Source organism: Cydia strobilella, chromosome 12 (genome assembly GCF_947568885.1).
Source record: "Cydia strobilella chromosome 12, ilCydStro3.1, whole genome shotgun sequence".
Lineage (NCBI taxonomy): Eukaryota > Metazoa > Arthropoda > Insecta > Lepidoptera > Tortricidae > Cydia > Cydia strobilella.
The window spans coordinates 1,936,610-1,953,026 of NC_086052.1; the positions used below are offsets into that span (position 1 = coordinate 1,936,610).

The following is a 16,417-nucleotide window of genomic DNA, read 5'->3' on the forward strand; positions in this document are numbered from 1 at the left end:
ACCTACCTTTGACAGTTGCTAACCCCATTATCTAAAATCCCATGTTATTTGTTGCACCATCTGTCTTCCTCTTCCTCGGGTCCTCACGGCTGACTGGTTGATGAGCTGAGGGTTGCGACCACATGAGGTACGTACGTGCGTTAAAAGTCTTATCACACTACCGCACCGCACGGTCACGGTGCGGTAATGTGTTATGGCTTTAAGGACAGCTATAAGTTAGAGCGAGATATATATATTTTGACCTTAGAGCATTTAGTAACTGGAGACGCCTTGTCTGTCATTTTCTGTACAAAACAGTCTGCCGATTTTTGTGGGGGAGGGGCACGTCAACGTATAGCCCCGTCCACACTCGTGCGCGAATCACGGCGCGAACGCGAGTGTGGAATCGATTTCGCTGATTAGCGAACTAGACTCCATACTCGCGTCCGCGGCTTCGCGCCGTGATTCGCGCATGAGTGTGGAGGGCCCTAACGTACAAATAGCCATGTCAGATGAACGTCAGTCCTAAAACGTAGTGGCAGTCCATACAAAAGTATTCACAATGGGGTTGGCCGGTCGAAATAATTAGCTGCCCTGGATGCCAGCCCTTTAAGCCTAATCTCATAGAAAAAGGGGCAAGCTATGATAACGCCATCTCTGCAAACCTTTGACAGTTGCCAACCCCATTGTGCAAGGTTTTCGGTAGATGGGTAAGCTTTTAAAGAGGACTCCGGTTATTAAATGCTCTAAGATTTTGACCGATATCTCTTTCTCGCTCTCACTTATGAGTGCGGCCATAGACATAGTATTGATCAAGATACGATGTTTGAAGTTTAGCGAAGTAACCTGCATCTTCGTCAATTGCTAAAAATGAAAGGCAAATAGTTTTAAGAACTTTTATTTCAAATCATTCAAATCACTCATTTAGGCCTATACGGCTTTTTCCTTACAAACTTAAACTGGCACAACTTATCGCGTCTTGCACCTAAATTAGTATGTGCCCGTTGTGAAATGACCCAAGGAGCTGATCGCATTGGTGACTGATATGTTTCGTCGTTTTTGGATAAACACCATGTTTCCATTTCTTTAGGAGATTGCAAATCTGATTCTAAGGCAGCGCTATTGAAGTTATCTTCCATATCTTCCATTTGATCATTAAAGGTGTAACATTCTGTAATTTCTTGACTAGCTATAGGGGAATAGACAGGCGGATCATCACTAAAACCAGCTGGCGGAGAGATTATATCAGTGTCTTCATTACTTTCAGTACAGTATTGTAATAGTAATTTTGGATTAAACATACTTTCGTCTTTCATATCTTGTTTTGGGTTGAATATATTTTCGTTCTTAATATCTCCTATTGAGTCCAATTTTAAACTGTGGGCCAAAACAGGCGATTCGAAAGATTTATTGTAGTCAACTGTTTTATTTTTGAAGTTAGTTTCAGGGATCACATTAATATCTTCTGGTTTATACAATTCTATATTTTCTTTAGTTTCAACTTTGATTCTTTTAGCTGTTGCAACCGGTTCGATCTGACTACTAACAACTGGCTTATTGGTGTTTGTTATATCGATAGATAAAGGCATCTCTACACCATTAATATCGGTGATTTTAAACGGTTTTCTGGGTTTGGATATGGTGTGCTCAATAGTTTTAGTGCTTGTGGTGTCAGCTTTCTTATTAATCTTGTTAAAAGACGGTGTAGATGTTTCAGGTTTGCTAAAAAAAAGAAATAAATATCAATATACTAACATAACTTGGTATTAGGTTTGTTTGGTATACAAATGTATGGTAGGTTACTCAACTGTTGTCTTTTTAATTGTAGCTGTGATTGTAGTTAATGAATGAATGAATAAATTTATTAATAATACAGACAACACTAATACTTACACTAATATTTTACTGTATTTTTGTAAAATATTCCCGATACCGTTATTTGTTGCTGAATACTTTGGTTTTTCTTCGATACTTTCTTGTATAATCTTTCTTGCATTACTATTTTCATTTACAATGACGTGACGTTTATTGGTTACAATGACGTCATCATCATTCGTTTGTTCATTTTTATTAGTCATATTTTCTACAGTGACATTTTCGCATACATTTTCATTGTCTTGTTTTGGTTTCATGCCATCGTGACCTTTATAAGTATCTCCATTATAACCTTCATTGGTCTGATTGGTATTGCCCTGTTTCATTATTTCTGTTACATCTACATCTAACTTTAGTTTTCTTGTAATTCGGAGTTCGTGGTCGGGAGCATATTTTTTTGTGCAGACATCTACTTTTGTTGCAGTGTAAGAGAATCGGTTAAAATAGGTTTCCTTTTGATTGTTAAAATTTTCATGCTTTTCTTGTTTAACTTGTTTTATATCCGGAGGGCAAGATTTTTTATTACCTACACTTGGGACATTGTAATAATCACAAGGACGATTAATATTCCTCGTCAAATTTTCGTTTTTCCTCAAATCATTACTAGCATCTATAGCTCTAATTTGGTCTATTAAAACCAAATTGGCGCTATTTGCGCCATAGTCTGTTGGACCACTTTGATGATTATTTTGGTTCATCATTTTGTCAACAAGCAAATCGTTGATATCTTGACCAAATGTATTTTGATAATCAGAATACGGTATGAAAGATTTCAGTTTGGTTGGTCGTTGACTTTGGCTTTTCCCGATAGTTTCGACATTGCTATTATATGGTAACAGAGCATTATTGCTATCATTTGGTTTGGTAATTGTTTTTAACGAATTAACGTTATAAATATCATGTGCTATGTTTTTCAGACTTTCGTTAGAATGTGTAAATGCATTGCAAGTGGAGATCAGCTGTGGAGTTTGACCATAATCAATTCTCAGGCTAGGCGTATTACTTTCTTGTTTATTATTCATATCCATTCGGTTACTATTCATAATCTTTTGGTCATAATTTTTAAGGCCTACGGGTTGGAATGTTGCCGAAATCTTGTCACTAACTTCTGCCAGGCCAACATCAGCACTTTTGTTAGATAAAGTTTCCAATGTCTGAATTGGAATTTTTTTATTTAATGTAAACACACATCTTTTAGAAACAATTTTCATATGACTATCGCGATTAAGTGTAACTGAATGGAGTTCCAAGTTTGTATTTAACGGCGTAATCATATCAAGGCTTTGATCACAACTTTTTCTTCCTTCAATCGTTTTGTTTTCTTGTATGTCCATTTTGTTAGATGTAATACTTTTTTGATCAGATTCAATTAAACCAATGCTATGTGCTTGGTTTTCTGCATATTGGTTCAGTTCTAAAGTTAGCTCAGGAGTCACATTAGCTTTTTCTGAGTTCTTTTGTTTTGACTCATTTATTGTCGTAGTTTGCAATGGATTGCCTAGTATGCTATTATCTCTCGTAATATTAGAAGCAAGCGCAAGGTTTTGGTTTGAAATTGGCTTATGTTTCAAGTTAGTATTTAGAGGCACAGGTGGATATATTGCGTTAAAATTATTACTATCGTCAGGCTTATTCGTTTCTTGTTTATTGTCATAAATATCCATTTTGTCATATTCTACAGTTCTATTGTCGAAGGTTTGATCATGTTTTCGTTCATATTGATTGGATTCTATAAATTGTACAGTCTTAAAATGTACTTCTGGTAAGTCGAGATTTTCTTCAAAATCATAGTTTTCATCATTTACATCAGGTTGTTCATATGTACATTTATCAACGTTTTGCGGCATATCTTTAGCCTGAATTTTTATTTCGCCACATTGTATCTCATTGTTTGATTTGCTGCAAGTAGTATTTTCTTGTCTATAACCGTCGACAAATACTTCTGGTAGTTTTTCGGCCATTGAATTATCAAGCAGCTCATCTATTACTGGCCTTTTAGGTTTAGTTGTATTTTGTACCCGCTGTAAGAACTTATTTATTTGAGATTTAATTGCATCAGAAAATCCACTATCAATGCTTTTGTCAAAATTCTTTTCAATGTTGTCATCAGCAGTGTTCGCTTTCTTTTCTATTAAATCTAAAACACTGAAATTGGATTTTAAATTTTTACGTTTATTGAAGTTTCTAGCACATCGGCTGCATTTATTTGTCAAATATTGTGTGTTATTCATATTCCTATATTTCAGTTCCACTTTTTGAGCTTCTGCCATTGGTCTCGCATTAAAATGTACATAAGGCTGCTTTGAAACCTTAGTATCAGAAACATTATTATATTGCATATTATTAGAAATAGGATCATTCGCTGAAATTTCAGATTCTATCTTGTTGAATATACTGTTGAATATACTGTCAATCTGTAAATCATTGTAGTCATAGTTCTCATCAATTGTTAATTCTTCCAATTGGTCGGCTACTACATTTTTAGTGAGATCTACAGTTGGATACTCCACTACGAGACTGTTTTCTGAAAAACTGGGTCTATTATTTGAGCCATCTATAATGCCTTTTGTTAGATCAACCGTAGGAAATTCATCAGCTACTTCAGTGATTACTTGGTTATTCTCTGGAATTCGGGGCCTATTTCTGCCGTCCAGCAAGTCATGTATAACTTTGTTCGACATTTCTACTGTTTTATCTATATCAGTTTTTAACGTCTTTGAAGTTTTACAAAACGACTCTTTTAGTGCTTTAAGTTTTTGTGTCAAAGTAAATTCTCGTTTCTTTTTTTCTTTACATTGCGTAATGTCAGAATCGTTTTTCCGCTTTCGTTCTTTGTATACATCTGTGATGGCAGTTTGCTTTGATGCAAAATTTGTCCTGGGTGTGTTTGAATTAGACCAAAGAGCATGGTCACTTTCACGTTGTGCTTGCGGTTCCAAGTCAAGAAATAAATAATCAGCTTGCACGTCGATGCCAACTATTGTAAAAAAAACGTGTAGTCATTATTGAGTTCAATTTAACTTACATCAATGCAATATAAATGTAATAATATTTCTTACCTATGACAGAACTCACGCAGTGGATCAATATTTTATGTTCACTTTGGAGTTTTCTTGTAACTTCATATTTCATTGTTCCATCATAGACGCTTATGAAGTCCTTATCACTAAAATAAAATTAATAAAAATAAATAAAGGTTCAGTAGCATCAGATAAATGGTTACAACAGAGTCAGCAAAACAGATGATTTTGCAAATCGTAAACGACCAGTAGGAATTCCCAGGTAGCAAAGTGACGTCAGCGACGTCGTCATGACGTCATTATGACGTAACGGACGTCATAATGACGTATAAATGCTATGCTGCATGCTAAGTGTTAACTTTTGTTGTAGGAACTTTAGTTGTAGTAGTTCGCAGTAAGTTGGTCCATTTTCTGATAGATCCACCAACATGGTTACCAACCGGCCGTTTTTTCCTGAACTTCATCTTATAAAAAATACAGTCTTACGTGTATTGGTTCTCCGAGTCTCCAACGACCAGGTAACTTTTATAGCTGTCTCCCGCAGTAAGGTGGTCTATGTTCTTGGACTGATTCACGTGGTTTAGCAATATTAGTTGGATGCTGACTCACTTGACTGGCCATCTGAACTATTATAGAAAGTACAAACTTACGTGAATTGAGTCAGCAACAACAGATAGTTTTCCGAATCCCCAACGATCAAGTAACTCTTATGGCTGTCGCCCGCTGTAAGCTGGTCCATGTTCTCAGATAGATGATTGTGATTTAGCAGCATCAGTTGAATGGTTACTGATCGGGCGTCGATTGGTGTTACGGTTAATTTATATTTCGGTAGGAGGCTGACTTGCTTTCGTATTATGTTTCCGGCTGGTGGGCCTTTGTTCATTATCTGAAAATAATGATTTTAAGTACCACCTACATCTATATAAAATAAATCAATGCGCAGATTTGTCAAATCTAACCTTTAATAGCATGACATTACGAACTAAAGCACGGGTCTTCGTGAATGATCTACTCATTATACTAGATCACTTATTATTTTAGTTATAATTTCACCGCCCACTGCTCAGAAATTCTACCCTATGGCCAACTGTAAACGTCTTTTAGCTGATAGCATGATGACTTACCCTTTCCAAGTCTCTAGGATGACTTTCCTCCAACAGCATAAAACTTGTAACCCCAGCGCTAGCCAGTAGCGTACTGAACGTAGGCCCGATGCCCTTCAGCTGCTTGCTAACGTATGGAGAATTCTCCCACAGATGCGCCTCGATGCATTTGGATAGGATGATCGAGTTTAAAACGGCTGAGAAGGTCTTAGGTTGTGGGGGAAGTTCTGGACGTGTTATGCATTTCACTAAACCTGAGAAGTTATAATGATTTTTATTCTGGCATAAATATTATTTGACCATTCAAATTAGATTCATCAAATTAATTAATTCCCAGTAAGCTGGAAATCGTTTTAATACCCTCAATGTGTGTAATCCGAGTTTGCTCATTCCCAGGTGTTCATAAATTTTGGGAGCCTTGAAAGATAAATTTTTCCTTGGATTGACAAAACCACTCGATGTAGAAGGAACCCCGTTTTGTGGATCAAACACTGGTGATAAAGATTTTTTGGTTTTTAACACAATTATACAGAAAAAGGAATTCAAAGTGGCAGCCATTTTTTACAAACTTTGACTACGAATTCATATTAAGGAAGGTACCTTTCGGATCCTCAGTTTTTTTTTATCAGGATTAGAGCAATTTTCCGTCGGACGTACCGTCTTCGAGCTAAAAAAGCTATAGCAAAAAACTGAAAGAGACCAAAAGTTTATGCACACCTAGGGCTACGCAAACTCGGATTACACGCATTTAAGACCAAATGAAGACATTAAAACAACTTCCAGCTTGCTGGGAATTAATTATTCGAAAAAATCTAATTTGATTGGCCTATATTGAAGAGTCCAGAGGAAAATCTGACAGTATATAGTCTGTTCGGAAAAAGAAAAGTCGTGGAATGTATTGCCCCATACATTCTACGACTCTTCTCTTCCCGCACAGACTATATAATAAAATACTAACATTTGCAGACCCTGGATGCCGTTCTCATGACTTTTATAGCTTCTTGGTTCAACGCTGGTTCGGGGATGGGCAGACATCCTAAAGTAGCCTGGATGATGCTACAAAATGCATATGAAATCTTTATTATTACAGGTAAAAAAAAGAGTCAATCATAACTTTACCACACTGGAGGGCATGGACACTTTTTCTTAAGTATATGACATCTATTTCAGTTTATACCTAAAGTACTTACCAATTCAGCTTCATTTGTCTAGTACTTATTTTTCCCTTCATTGGGAATCTGATTGTTGCTGCCTTGTTATTCCTGTTCAGTAGATTAAGGCACCTCCGCTCGTCTACGCGGAGGTGCATATCCGCAAGTTCGTGGCTTTCGCAGACGATATACAGTAGGCGCTCGAGAGTTTCTGAGCCTTCGATCTATAGGGAATAGGGGGTATTACTGCAATATTATGTCGATACAGAGTAGCACAATAGTAAACCATGAAGTAACTTATACATACTATGCCTTAAAGGATTTGCCACACTGGATGCGTTCTGCGGTCAGCGGTCAGGTCAAACCCGCATTATGTATGATAACAACATTGACAGCAACCTTTGAAGTTGAAATTTGACCTGACCGCTGCCCACAGAAGGCAAGTTTTCACAGATAACTTGTTACGAATAAATGCCATATCAAGGCGGTTTATTTATAGAGGGCCTGCCGCGAAACGCCAAAATCGAAATCACGTTATCTGCCAGATCTACCTCTCTATCGCTCGAATATACAAGAGTGATAGAGAGGCAGATAACGATCTTGCATGCACACGCCTCACGCAATAGATATGCCGTCTGTCATAAGTGTTACATCGCAACGCGCTGTCTACTTACCTTCATAATGTTCTTCATGGTTTCCACGTCCATATAAAACAGGGACATCAAACGCCCAGCTTCAGTGGATTCTATGAAGCAGGCCTCATCCATTGTAATCAGGCCCGAGCTCGCTAAACTGTTCATGGCTTTCACGCATAGTTCTGTAGCAAGCAGGGAGATTATGACAGTAAAGTGAAGGTTGCGGGTTTAAATCCCGTTCAGGCTATAAGTACAGAGTGGAATAAATTAATGGGCTCTGGAGGGAAAGTTCCCTTAAGGCACTTTCCAGACCCGGACCCGGGCCCGGAAATACTACTAGAAAAGTGGGTTAGGTTAGGTTTGAACTGCGATCCTCACAGAACCGAACTGCTATCAGAAAAGTGGGTTAGGTTAGGTTAGAACTGCGATCTTCATAGAAAAGAAATTTTATACTTTAAAAGTGGGTGGTTTTACCTCCTTTTCTACATAATTAGGCAAAAGATGCTATCTTTTTTTTCATTAAATTTTATGAAATCTAAGAGTGCACCATCAACAATATTCTTTCACCGGCATCCCCCATTGAAGTCGTTTTTTTTATCTTAAATAATATTATTTGGACACAATTTCGCCTATCTAATAAACTAGTTTTCACATTCAAACAACACATAATTTTTGGCAGGTTTTGTTTAAATTGGCGCATTTTTACAAGGTTTTATTTGACTTGCAATTAAATGTTTGTTAGTAAAATGTTTGTGCCGGTCAAATCTCGCAAGAGTCGCAAGCTAGACCCATTATTCGACCTATTAGCCCACTTCCCATTATTCTATTGAGCTGAAATTTCACATGCATAAATATAAGTTTGGTGACAATGCATTATTCTACTATCGAGCAGTGTTGGCTGAAACGTTAATGCAATTAACCATTAACCAGTACAAATTGAACCGTAAACTGTAACCGTCCGTTACGGTTTACGGTTCAATTTGTACTGGTTAATGGTTAATTGCAATTAACGTTCGGCCAAGACTGCTATCGAGCTGATCTCATGATGGACACCGGACGTGGTCATATGGAACTCTATAGTCTATGCTAAAATGGGGCATTTTCTATGAAAAGGGCATGAAGGGCATGGGCATTAATTCCCAGTAAGCTGGAAATCGTTTTAATACCCTCAATGTGTGTAATCCGAGTTTGCTCATTTTGCCCAGGTGTTCATAAATTTTGGGAGCCTTGAAAGATAAATTTTTCCTTGGATTGACAAAACCACTCGATGTAGAAGGAACCCCGTTTTGTGGATCAAACACTGGTGATAAAGATTTTTCGGTTTTTAACACAATTATACAGAAAAAGGAATTCAAAGTGGCAACCATTTTTTAAAAACTTTGACTACGAATTCATATTAAGGAAGGTACCTTTCGGATCCTCAGTTTTTTTAATCAGGATTAGAGCAATTTTAGAGGATTAGAATATTTATTACATCTAAGTATCGTTAATAATGGCGTAAGCGCCATCGACAATAAGGTCCCTTTTTATAGAAAATACCACAAATAAGGCAACCTCATTGTGTTTGTTCGAATTGTGTCGATAAGTATACGAGATCCCTTAGGGCCTAAAGGATCTCGTATACTTATCGATGCGTATATTTACTCCGGCTAAAGTTTAGGCGGAGTAAATAGACACTTTCTTTGGAGGTCACTTTCGAGTTAGATCACTTTCTGAGGACGTACCGTATATTTTACCTGTTCTTAAAAAACTAAAACAATTACATTTCTCATGCTCAGGCTATCTAAGTAGGAACAATTAGACATAGGCACGGTATTAGCCCCCACCTAGCCCTTCGACTAATCTTACAAACACACACGGCAAGGGTCAAGAGTCAATCCGAACATGACTAATAAGGAAAAATACCAGCATTAAGTTAATATTGCGACCTAGAATTGAGTGAAGACGATCAGCATTATTTATAAACTATTAAGAGCTAAGCCTCATTATGGTAGCGTCTTCAGAAATTATTCGTAAAGCTTAAAGAATCGCGTCTGGTCAACCATACCAGCGAGATCTGCGGTGTGCATTGTGCAAGTTGCGTCAAGTTTCCAAAAAGTTGGAAAAGTTCTCAGAATTTTGAGAAAACTTTCACAGGAAACAAAGGAACCTTTCATTTTGGAAATGAAAAATTTCGATTCGCATGAAAAATCAAAAATTTTCCATGCGGAAAATTTGCAATTTTGGAAAGTTCCCGACGGAACATTTTAAGTATCTGTGATTATAGGTCCTCATAGAGAAGGGAGAATACAATGGTTATGGACTCGAAGTAAGCGTTGTTGAAGTAATATATATTATGCCTATGTTTTAGGGCGATTTGCACGTTGCACCTCTCGTAAAACGAACTGATTAACGTAATATGTATTCTACCAAAAACATTTGCATGTAAAATGCTGACGAGACTAGATCATAATTATGGCTCGCACTGTCAAAAAGTTACATGTAGAGACAAGCTTCTAATTCTACACACCCTAACTCTATGTGCATGGAGACTGTATAAAGGAGCCAAATCTCTATGTATGAAAAGTGTCCATCAAAAAACAGTAATTAGGCGGCGCCACCATACACCGAAATACTACCAAAAACAACCTACGTAATTTGGTCGGGTTATTTGTTGCTTCATATGGTTCATGTTATACTCATGTCCCAGAGCCTAACTAGCGCCACCGGAGAGATTAGGAACTATTATTTAAAGCTTAATGCGGTCACTTTCACAACAATTCTGCCATAAGAGATTGCGATCCTTTCTATACCATCCATATCTATGTGGCTTAGCCATTTCGCTACCGTCACATGGGTGTTAAGACTGACTAGAAGCAAGTAGAGACAAAATGACTAGTGAATAGAGTAGCAGAAATACCTCAACGTAAAGGGCATGAGGGGCAGGCCATAACAAGGTATAGGTATGCCGCAAATGGTAAACGAGCAGCGAGATTGATGTCATCTGATTATTCTATTGAATTAATATGTCGATCGAATATGCTTAACGTTACTTCACGGATATGGCATAATGTAGATTAATTAAAAAAACATGACATCGCTAAAACTAAAGGTAACAAAATAAATTCGCGATAGACTTGTAATTTTTTTTTAATGTAAGTACTACATATGTTTAATGAATAATGAAAAAGGGTACAATAAATGTCTGAAAATAAACCCACGAAAAAGTAAAACTAAATGACAACAAATACAATATTACCTCCCACTCTGATTATCCCCCGGACCAAATGTGCCAAAAATACTGGCGGCATTACCTCGCTGAATGGCCAGGGATTTTTGGACGAGGAAAGAACCAGAGCGAGTGTCGCCGCCCCTTTCCCTTAAGCGTCGCCTATACCTATATACTTAATACTTGTAAATGTGATTTAATATGTGTTCAAAACGCGAAAGTTTTAAATGTTATATGACATCGCTAGTTATGTATGACCATTTTAAATAGTTATCTAATAAAAATACCTTAAACCTTCTAATCAAGACAATCACCTAGGTATAAAGATAACTGGACAAAATCAAATCATTATTTCGATGATCACTAAGAAAGCTTGAACAAATCCGTTATAGTCGACAAAATCGCATGTCAGCCATCACTTACGTCGACGTCAGCATCGCGTGTGTTTACAATCGAGCCGTTATATTCCCATATCTGGGGACTCGGACAAGTTTTCTCAGACTAACCACTAATGTAAGTTGATCTCTACTATTGTTTTCCGATTAACATGATTAGCCATTTTGGGCAACCCTAGCGAGCCTAGGAACATGCGTTAAAAAGAGAACGTTGATTAGTTTGAAATTTAATTAACTGAAAGAAAGTTATCATTCCAGCAAATAAAAATAGCTATACCATCTAAAACCGTTTCGAGAGTAATCGTTTTGATTTGCCGTCAAACAGGGGGTTGGTTAGGAAGTGGACCGAGGGTAGGCGTGTCTCACTCCGCGATTTCGTCCCGTCGCTACAAGTACCTGCGGACGCCTCAATTTTGAGGTTTTGCCATAGTAATTGCCGCACACCGCTATGGAACGGACGCCTGCACGCGCTTGCGCCGCCTTGCGCGTAGTTAGTCGCGTTTTCTTAGGGACTGAATCTTCTGTACCTTCTTCTGAATCTTCTCTAAAGTTTTGTATCCAGTGACATGTAACGAATCCCCGTTATCTAATCGCTTAGCGATTGGAATTGGGATTAGCCTGATCCGTCGACAAATGCTAAGATTCCTAAGGATGCGTCGCCATCCATCACGAGCCGGAACTTCGCGAGGTCACGATGATGTTCGCAATAAACTGGAGCGGATTTCGAATGGTAATAGATCATCATATCAACTGAAAGACACCCATAATTGGACAAAACCCTCAGAGGGTCTGAGCAAGACTGCACAACTTTTTAAATACCACTTTTTCCACGTATTTATTGTGCTTTTTTAGGGTTCCGTACCCGAAGGGTAAAAACGGGACCCTATTACTAAGACTCCGCTGTCCGTCTGTCTGTCTGTCACCAGGCTGTATCTCATGAACCATGATATAACAACAAATACTAAAAAGTACGGAACCCTCGGTGGGCGAATCCGATTCGCACTTGGCCGGTTTTTTATACTTATTTTGTTATTAAAGTAATTAAAAGTGATTGGCAAACATGGACATGAAAAAAATAAACATGTAAATGTTTATAAAATGCTTATGAGAAAAAAAACCAAAGCAATTTGAATTACAAATTGTTTGTTGCAAGGATGCTCTTTGCAATTGTTTACTCTTAAGAGCAATTAATTCAATAAAATTAATAAATAATTTTAATTGACTCGCATACCGGATACACTTGAGTTATTCTATTCATTGATTACAAAGCTTCATCAATTTTACAATATTTATATTAACATTTTATAAGTAGATATAATCAATTACCGAGTAATATTGAACTTACTGTGCGACTAGGAGCAATTTCTAGTTATCAAACCATAGACATAGTATATACAAGTAGTTATAGACGCGCCACCGAACGACTGGGAGTAAGAGAAAGAATATTCATATAAAATTTGGGCAGGATAGGATTTTTTCTCTTTCACTCTTATAAATTTCGGTATTTCGCCATCGCCTCCTACCTATCATGCCACCCGGTCGGTGACAAGGACAAAGCATAGCACTATTTTCGCAATAAGACTATCTTTCTCTATCAAAGAGTGTCAGGCCCTTGTATCAAACAAATATCATTGTTGACAGCTGACAGATCATATCGACGAACATACCGGTCGATTACGCCCATAATATTTTATGTTTTTATTTCACTTTTATTTTAATTTCTTTTACAATAGAAAATTTCAATCGCTCTAAGCTGCAATTACATGAAAGCAAATACGCCGATATTGTAACCAAATTGCTATGATATATCGCCATTCTGAATATGCCTATAGTTAAATAGGTAATTATTGGTCTTAATAAATTTCATTACAATAGTGTCAGTGAGCAAGCTAATTTAACTGCTAATCTCGCATATCTTTCATTTAATAGCCGTGATTATCCTGTCTTATCGGAAATCAACACAATCATGCCAATTAGACTACAAAAGATCACTGCTAGCTGTCATACCTATTACGTTTATTTTTAGTTTAAATACTGAGGTTTTGGCATTTATAATAAACACCTCGTGGCACTTATAGCGACTGTATTTTTTTTCTTTATTGGAGAAACAACAGAAGTAAGTACTTGCAACAATAGCAAATGATAATAAGATACAGTTCAAAACATATGCACCTACCTCCTACCTCCTAAAACGCTCTCACTCAGAACTATACATAATATAGGTAAGGTACTTAATGCTACAGTAAACTTAACTAAACTTAACGCACACTAGAGAAACAAGCCAAGGAAGTTAAGTTGTCTCAGCTAGGATTTCAAGGACTTTCTTTTGGAGACGTACTTTGTTTGTGTTGAAAATGTCTACGGCCGTGAATAGTTTATTATATTTGCAAAGGCGGCGCAGAGGTGCGCGGATCCCAGCGTTAGTTGAGCAAGTCGGGACGGCGAACAAGGCGTTAGAGCATTGGTATACTTGTCGTTAGTATGATAATATGTAGCCTTTAGGAAATGTGAACGTTCTACACTTTTAGGGCGCGTTGAACTCTTTAACATGGCTAAACCGTATTATTACGATTGACGACTGGTCTGGCCTAGTGGGTAGTGACCCTGCCTGTGAAGCCGATGGCCCTGGGTTCGAATCCCGGTAAGGGCATTTATTTATTTTTGTTCCTGAGTCTTGGTTGTTTTCTATGTATTTATGTATTTTTATCTATACATATAATAAAGCGGAAGAGGGTCGAAAGTCTGTACATGGAAGATATTCGAAAAAAAATTGCCTGGGGATACTTAGAATCGATAACAGAACACATTCCAACAGTTTTTAGAATTTTTGTCTGTTTATCTGTTTGTCTGTTTATCTGTTTATCTGTTTGTCTGTTTATTTGACCGCGCTACAAATGAAAACGGCTGAACGGATTTTGATGCAAACTTTACTAATCTGTCGAAAAAATCCACGGCCAGGTTTTAGGCTATAAAAATTTGAGAAATTTTACCCCTAAGGGGGTTAAAAAGGGGATGAAAGTTTGTATGGGGTTCAAGATTTATTTTAAGCTAGCAATTTGAAACTTCGTAAGAAGATATATTATTGAAATACAAGAAAACTAATTTCAGCGTTTTTGAAAATTCATCCCCTAAGGAGGTGAAATAGAGGTTGAAAGTTTGTATGGAGATCAATTTTTTTTTGAGTGCGTTACTTGAAACTTTGTATAATGAGCATATTATTATAATACAGGAAAAGTGATTTTAGCGTTTTCAAGAATTCGTCCCCTAACAGGGTTAAAAGGGGGTTGAAAGTTTGAATCCATTACAAATGCTTTGAAACTTCTTAGAAAGGTATGATAGACGATTACAAAAAAACTAATTTTGACGTTTTTGGAAATTTAACCCCTCAGGGGGTTGAAAAGGGGATGAAAGTTTGTCTTGGGGTGCAAATTTTATTTTAAGCTAGGAACTTAAAACTTTGCAAAACGTTATTATATTAAAAAGCAAGAAAATTACTTTCAGCGTTTTTAAAAATTCTATCCCAATGGTGGTGAAAAAGCGGTTAAAAACTTTATCTTGATAACTATATCATTTTAGCTACTAGGCCAAGTTAGGTATCGATTTTGTATAAATCGGGTATGCCGAATTCATTTATGATATCAAAATGACACCATTCCCGAGTGAAAACACAAAAATATGAAAAAACTTTTTTTAATTTCTCTTTACGCTTAAACCGCTAAACTGATTTAGATAAAATTTGGTATAGAGATAGTTTGAGTCCCGTGGAAGAACATAGGGTAGTTTTTAACCAAAAAAATGGAGACTGCGTTTGCATGGAGAAGCGGCCGTGCCCTTTCCTCTTAATAATGGTCACGAAGGTGGGTACTTTAAAAAAATCATTTTTCAGTAAATGTCAAACGATTTGGGACTTAAACGCGTTACCATGCCTTGCCGAAAAAAATCGAATCTTTCGCAAAAGTCTCGCAATGCATTGCGGCCACAAGGGGCACGGTCTCAGGAGACTGAGAAAAACCACGGTGAGAGACTCAGTGGCGCTCTAGCCAGGCAGGTCGCTTCGCTTTCGGCTGAAACGGCAAGCCAGCGCGAGTTTGATTGTGATCCCAAATATATCGTACGTAATACATATGTAGGCGCAGATCCTGACGGAGTGTGGCGCCGGAGAAGCCGTGTTCATCCCGCGTATCCTTCTCATTCCGAGCAACTTCCCGTTCCGCTTCAAGCGCCTACAGGTCCCCGTGAGCGTCTGCTTCGCTATGACCATCAACAAGTCGTAGGGGCAGATGCATTTCAAACTCCGAAAAAAAAAAGGGGCAGACGCTGCCCGCCGCCGGCGTCATTTGACTGATTTGACTGGAGGACCGATTTGGATGACATGATTTTGATGGGAACACCCAAATATTCCGAAATATGTTTTTCCGATTTTTATAACCACGACTTTCATAATCCCGATTATTTATAAGTCCGAAATATCAAAATTACGATTTTTAAAAACACGATGGAATAAAATCACGAATGTGCTATTTCCGAAAACATAAAATCCGATTGTCACTTGATAGAAAGCTTAAAGTTCCGATTTTACACTTTTCCGAAAATATTTTTTTTCCGAATTCCTAAATTCTGAAAAATCATTGTCCGATCGGAAATAAAATAATTCGGTATTCAGAAATTCGGTTTTTTACAAGATCGGAAAAATGAAATCCGTGATATTCAAATGAAGACTCACGTTTTAGTAATTATTACGGGTACCTGTCGTGCCGCATCATGTTAAATTCGGCATAAAATATGTTTGGCATAAAAATTCGGCATAAATAAATTAGACAGAACTGCGAACCTGCGAACCCGAACTGTTGCTAGAAGTGGGTTAGGTTAGGTTAGAACTGCGACCCCAAAGAAAACGAACTGTTGCCAGAAGTGGGTTAGGTTAGGTTAGAATTGCGACCCCCAAGAAAACGAACTGTTGCCAGAAAAGTGAGTTAGGTTAGGTTAGAACTGCGACCCCCAAGAAAACGAACTGTTGCCAGAAAAGTGGAAATTTAAAAATTGGGATATTT

At 37.5% G+C, this 16,417-nt stretch overlaps 1 protein-coding gene across 1 annotated transcript in view; it reads right to left on the reverse strand.

Annotated features, from left to right (window-relative positions):
- Nucleotides 1-865: 865 nt before the first annotated feature.
- Nucleotides 866-16,417, reverse strand: part of LOC134745837 (probable ATP-dependent DNA helicase HFM1) — a 69,306-nt gene continuing 53,754 nt past the window's right edge. The window contains exons 15-23 of the mRNA XM_063679927.1: nucleotides 7,803-7,945; nucleotides 7,168-7,352; nucleotides 6,936-7,033; nucleotides 5,999-6,231; nucleotides 5,525-5,760; nucleotides 4,914-5,020; nucleotides 3,230-4,831; nucleotides 1,873-2,518; nucleotides 866-1,701 (exon numbers count right to left, since the gene is read on the reverse strand). Of these exons, the coding sequence (XP_063535997.1) occupies nucleotides 900-1,701; nucleotides 1,873-2,518; nucleotides 3,230-4,831; nucleotides 4,914-5,020; nucleotides 5,525-5,760; nucleotides 5,999-6,231; nucleotides 6,936-7,033; nucleotides 7,168-7,352; nucleotides 7,803-7,945 (4,052 nt within the window). The 3' untranslated portion in view covers nucleotides 866-899. The remainder of the gene's footprint in view (nucleotides 1,702-1,872; nucleotides 2,519-3,229; nucleotides 4,832-4,913; nucleotides 5,021-5,524; nucleotides 5,761-5,998; nucleotides 6,232-6,935; nucleotides 7,034-7,167; nucleotides 7,353-7,802; nucleotides 7,946-16,417) is intronic.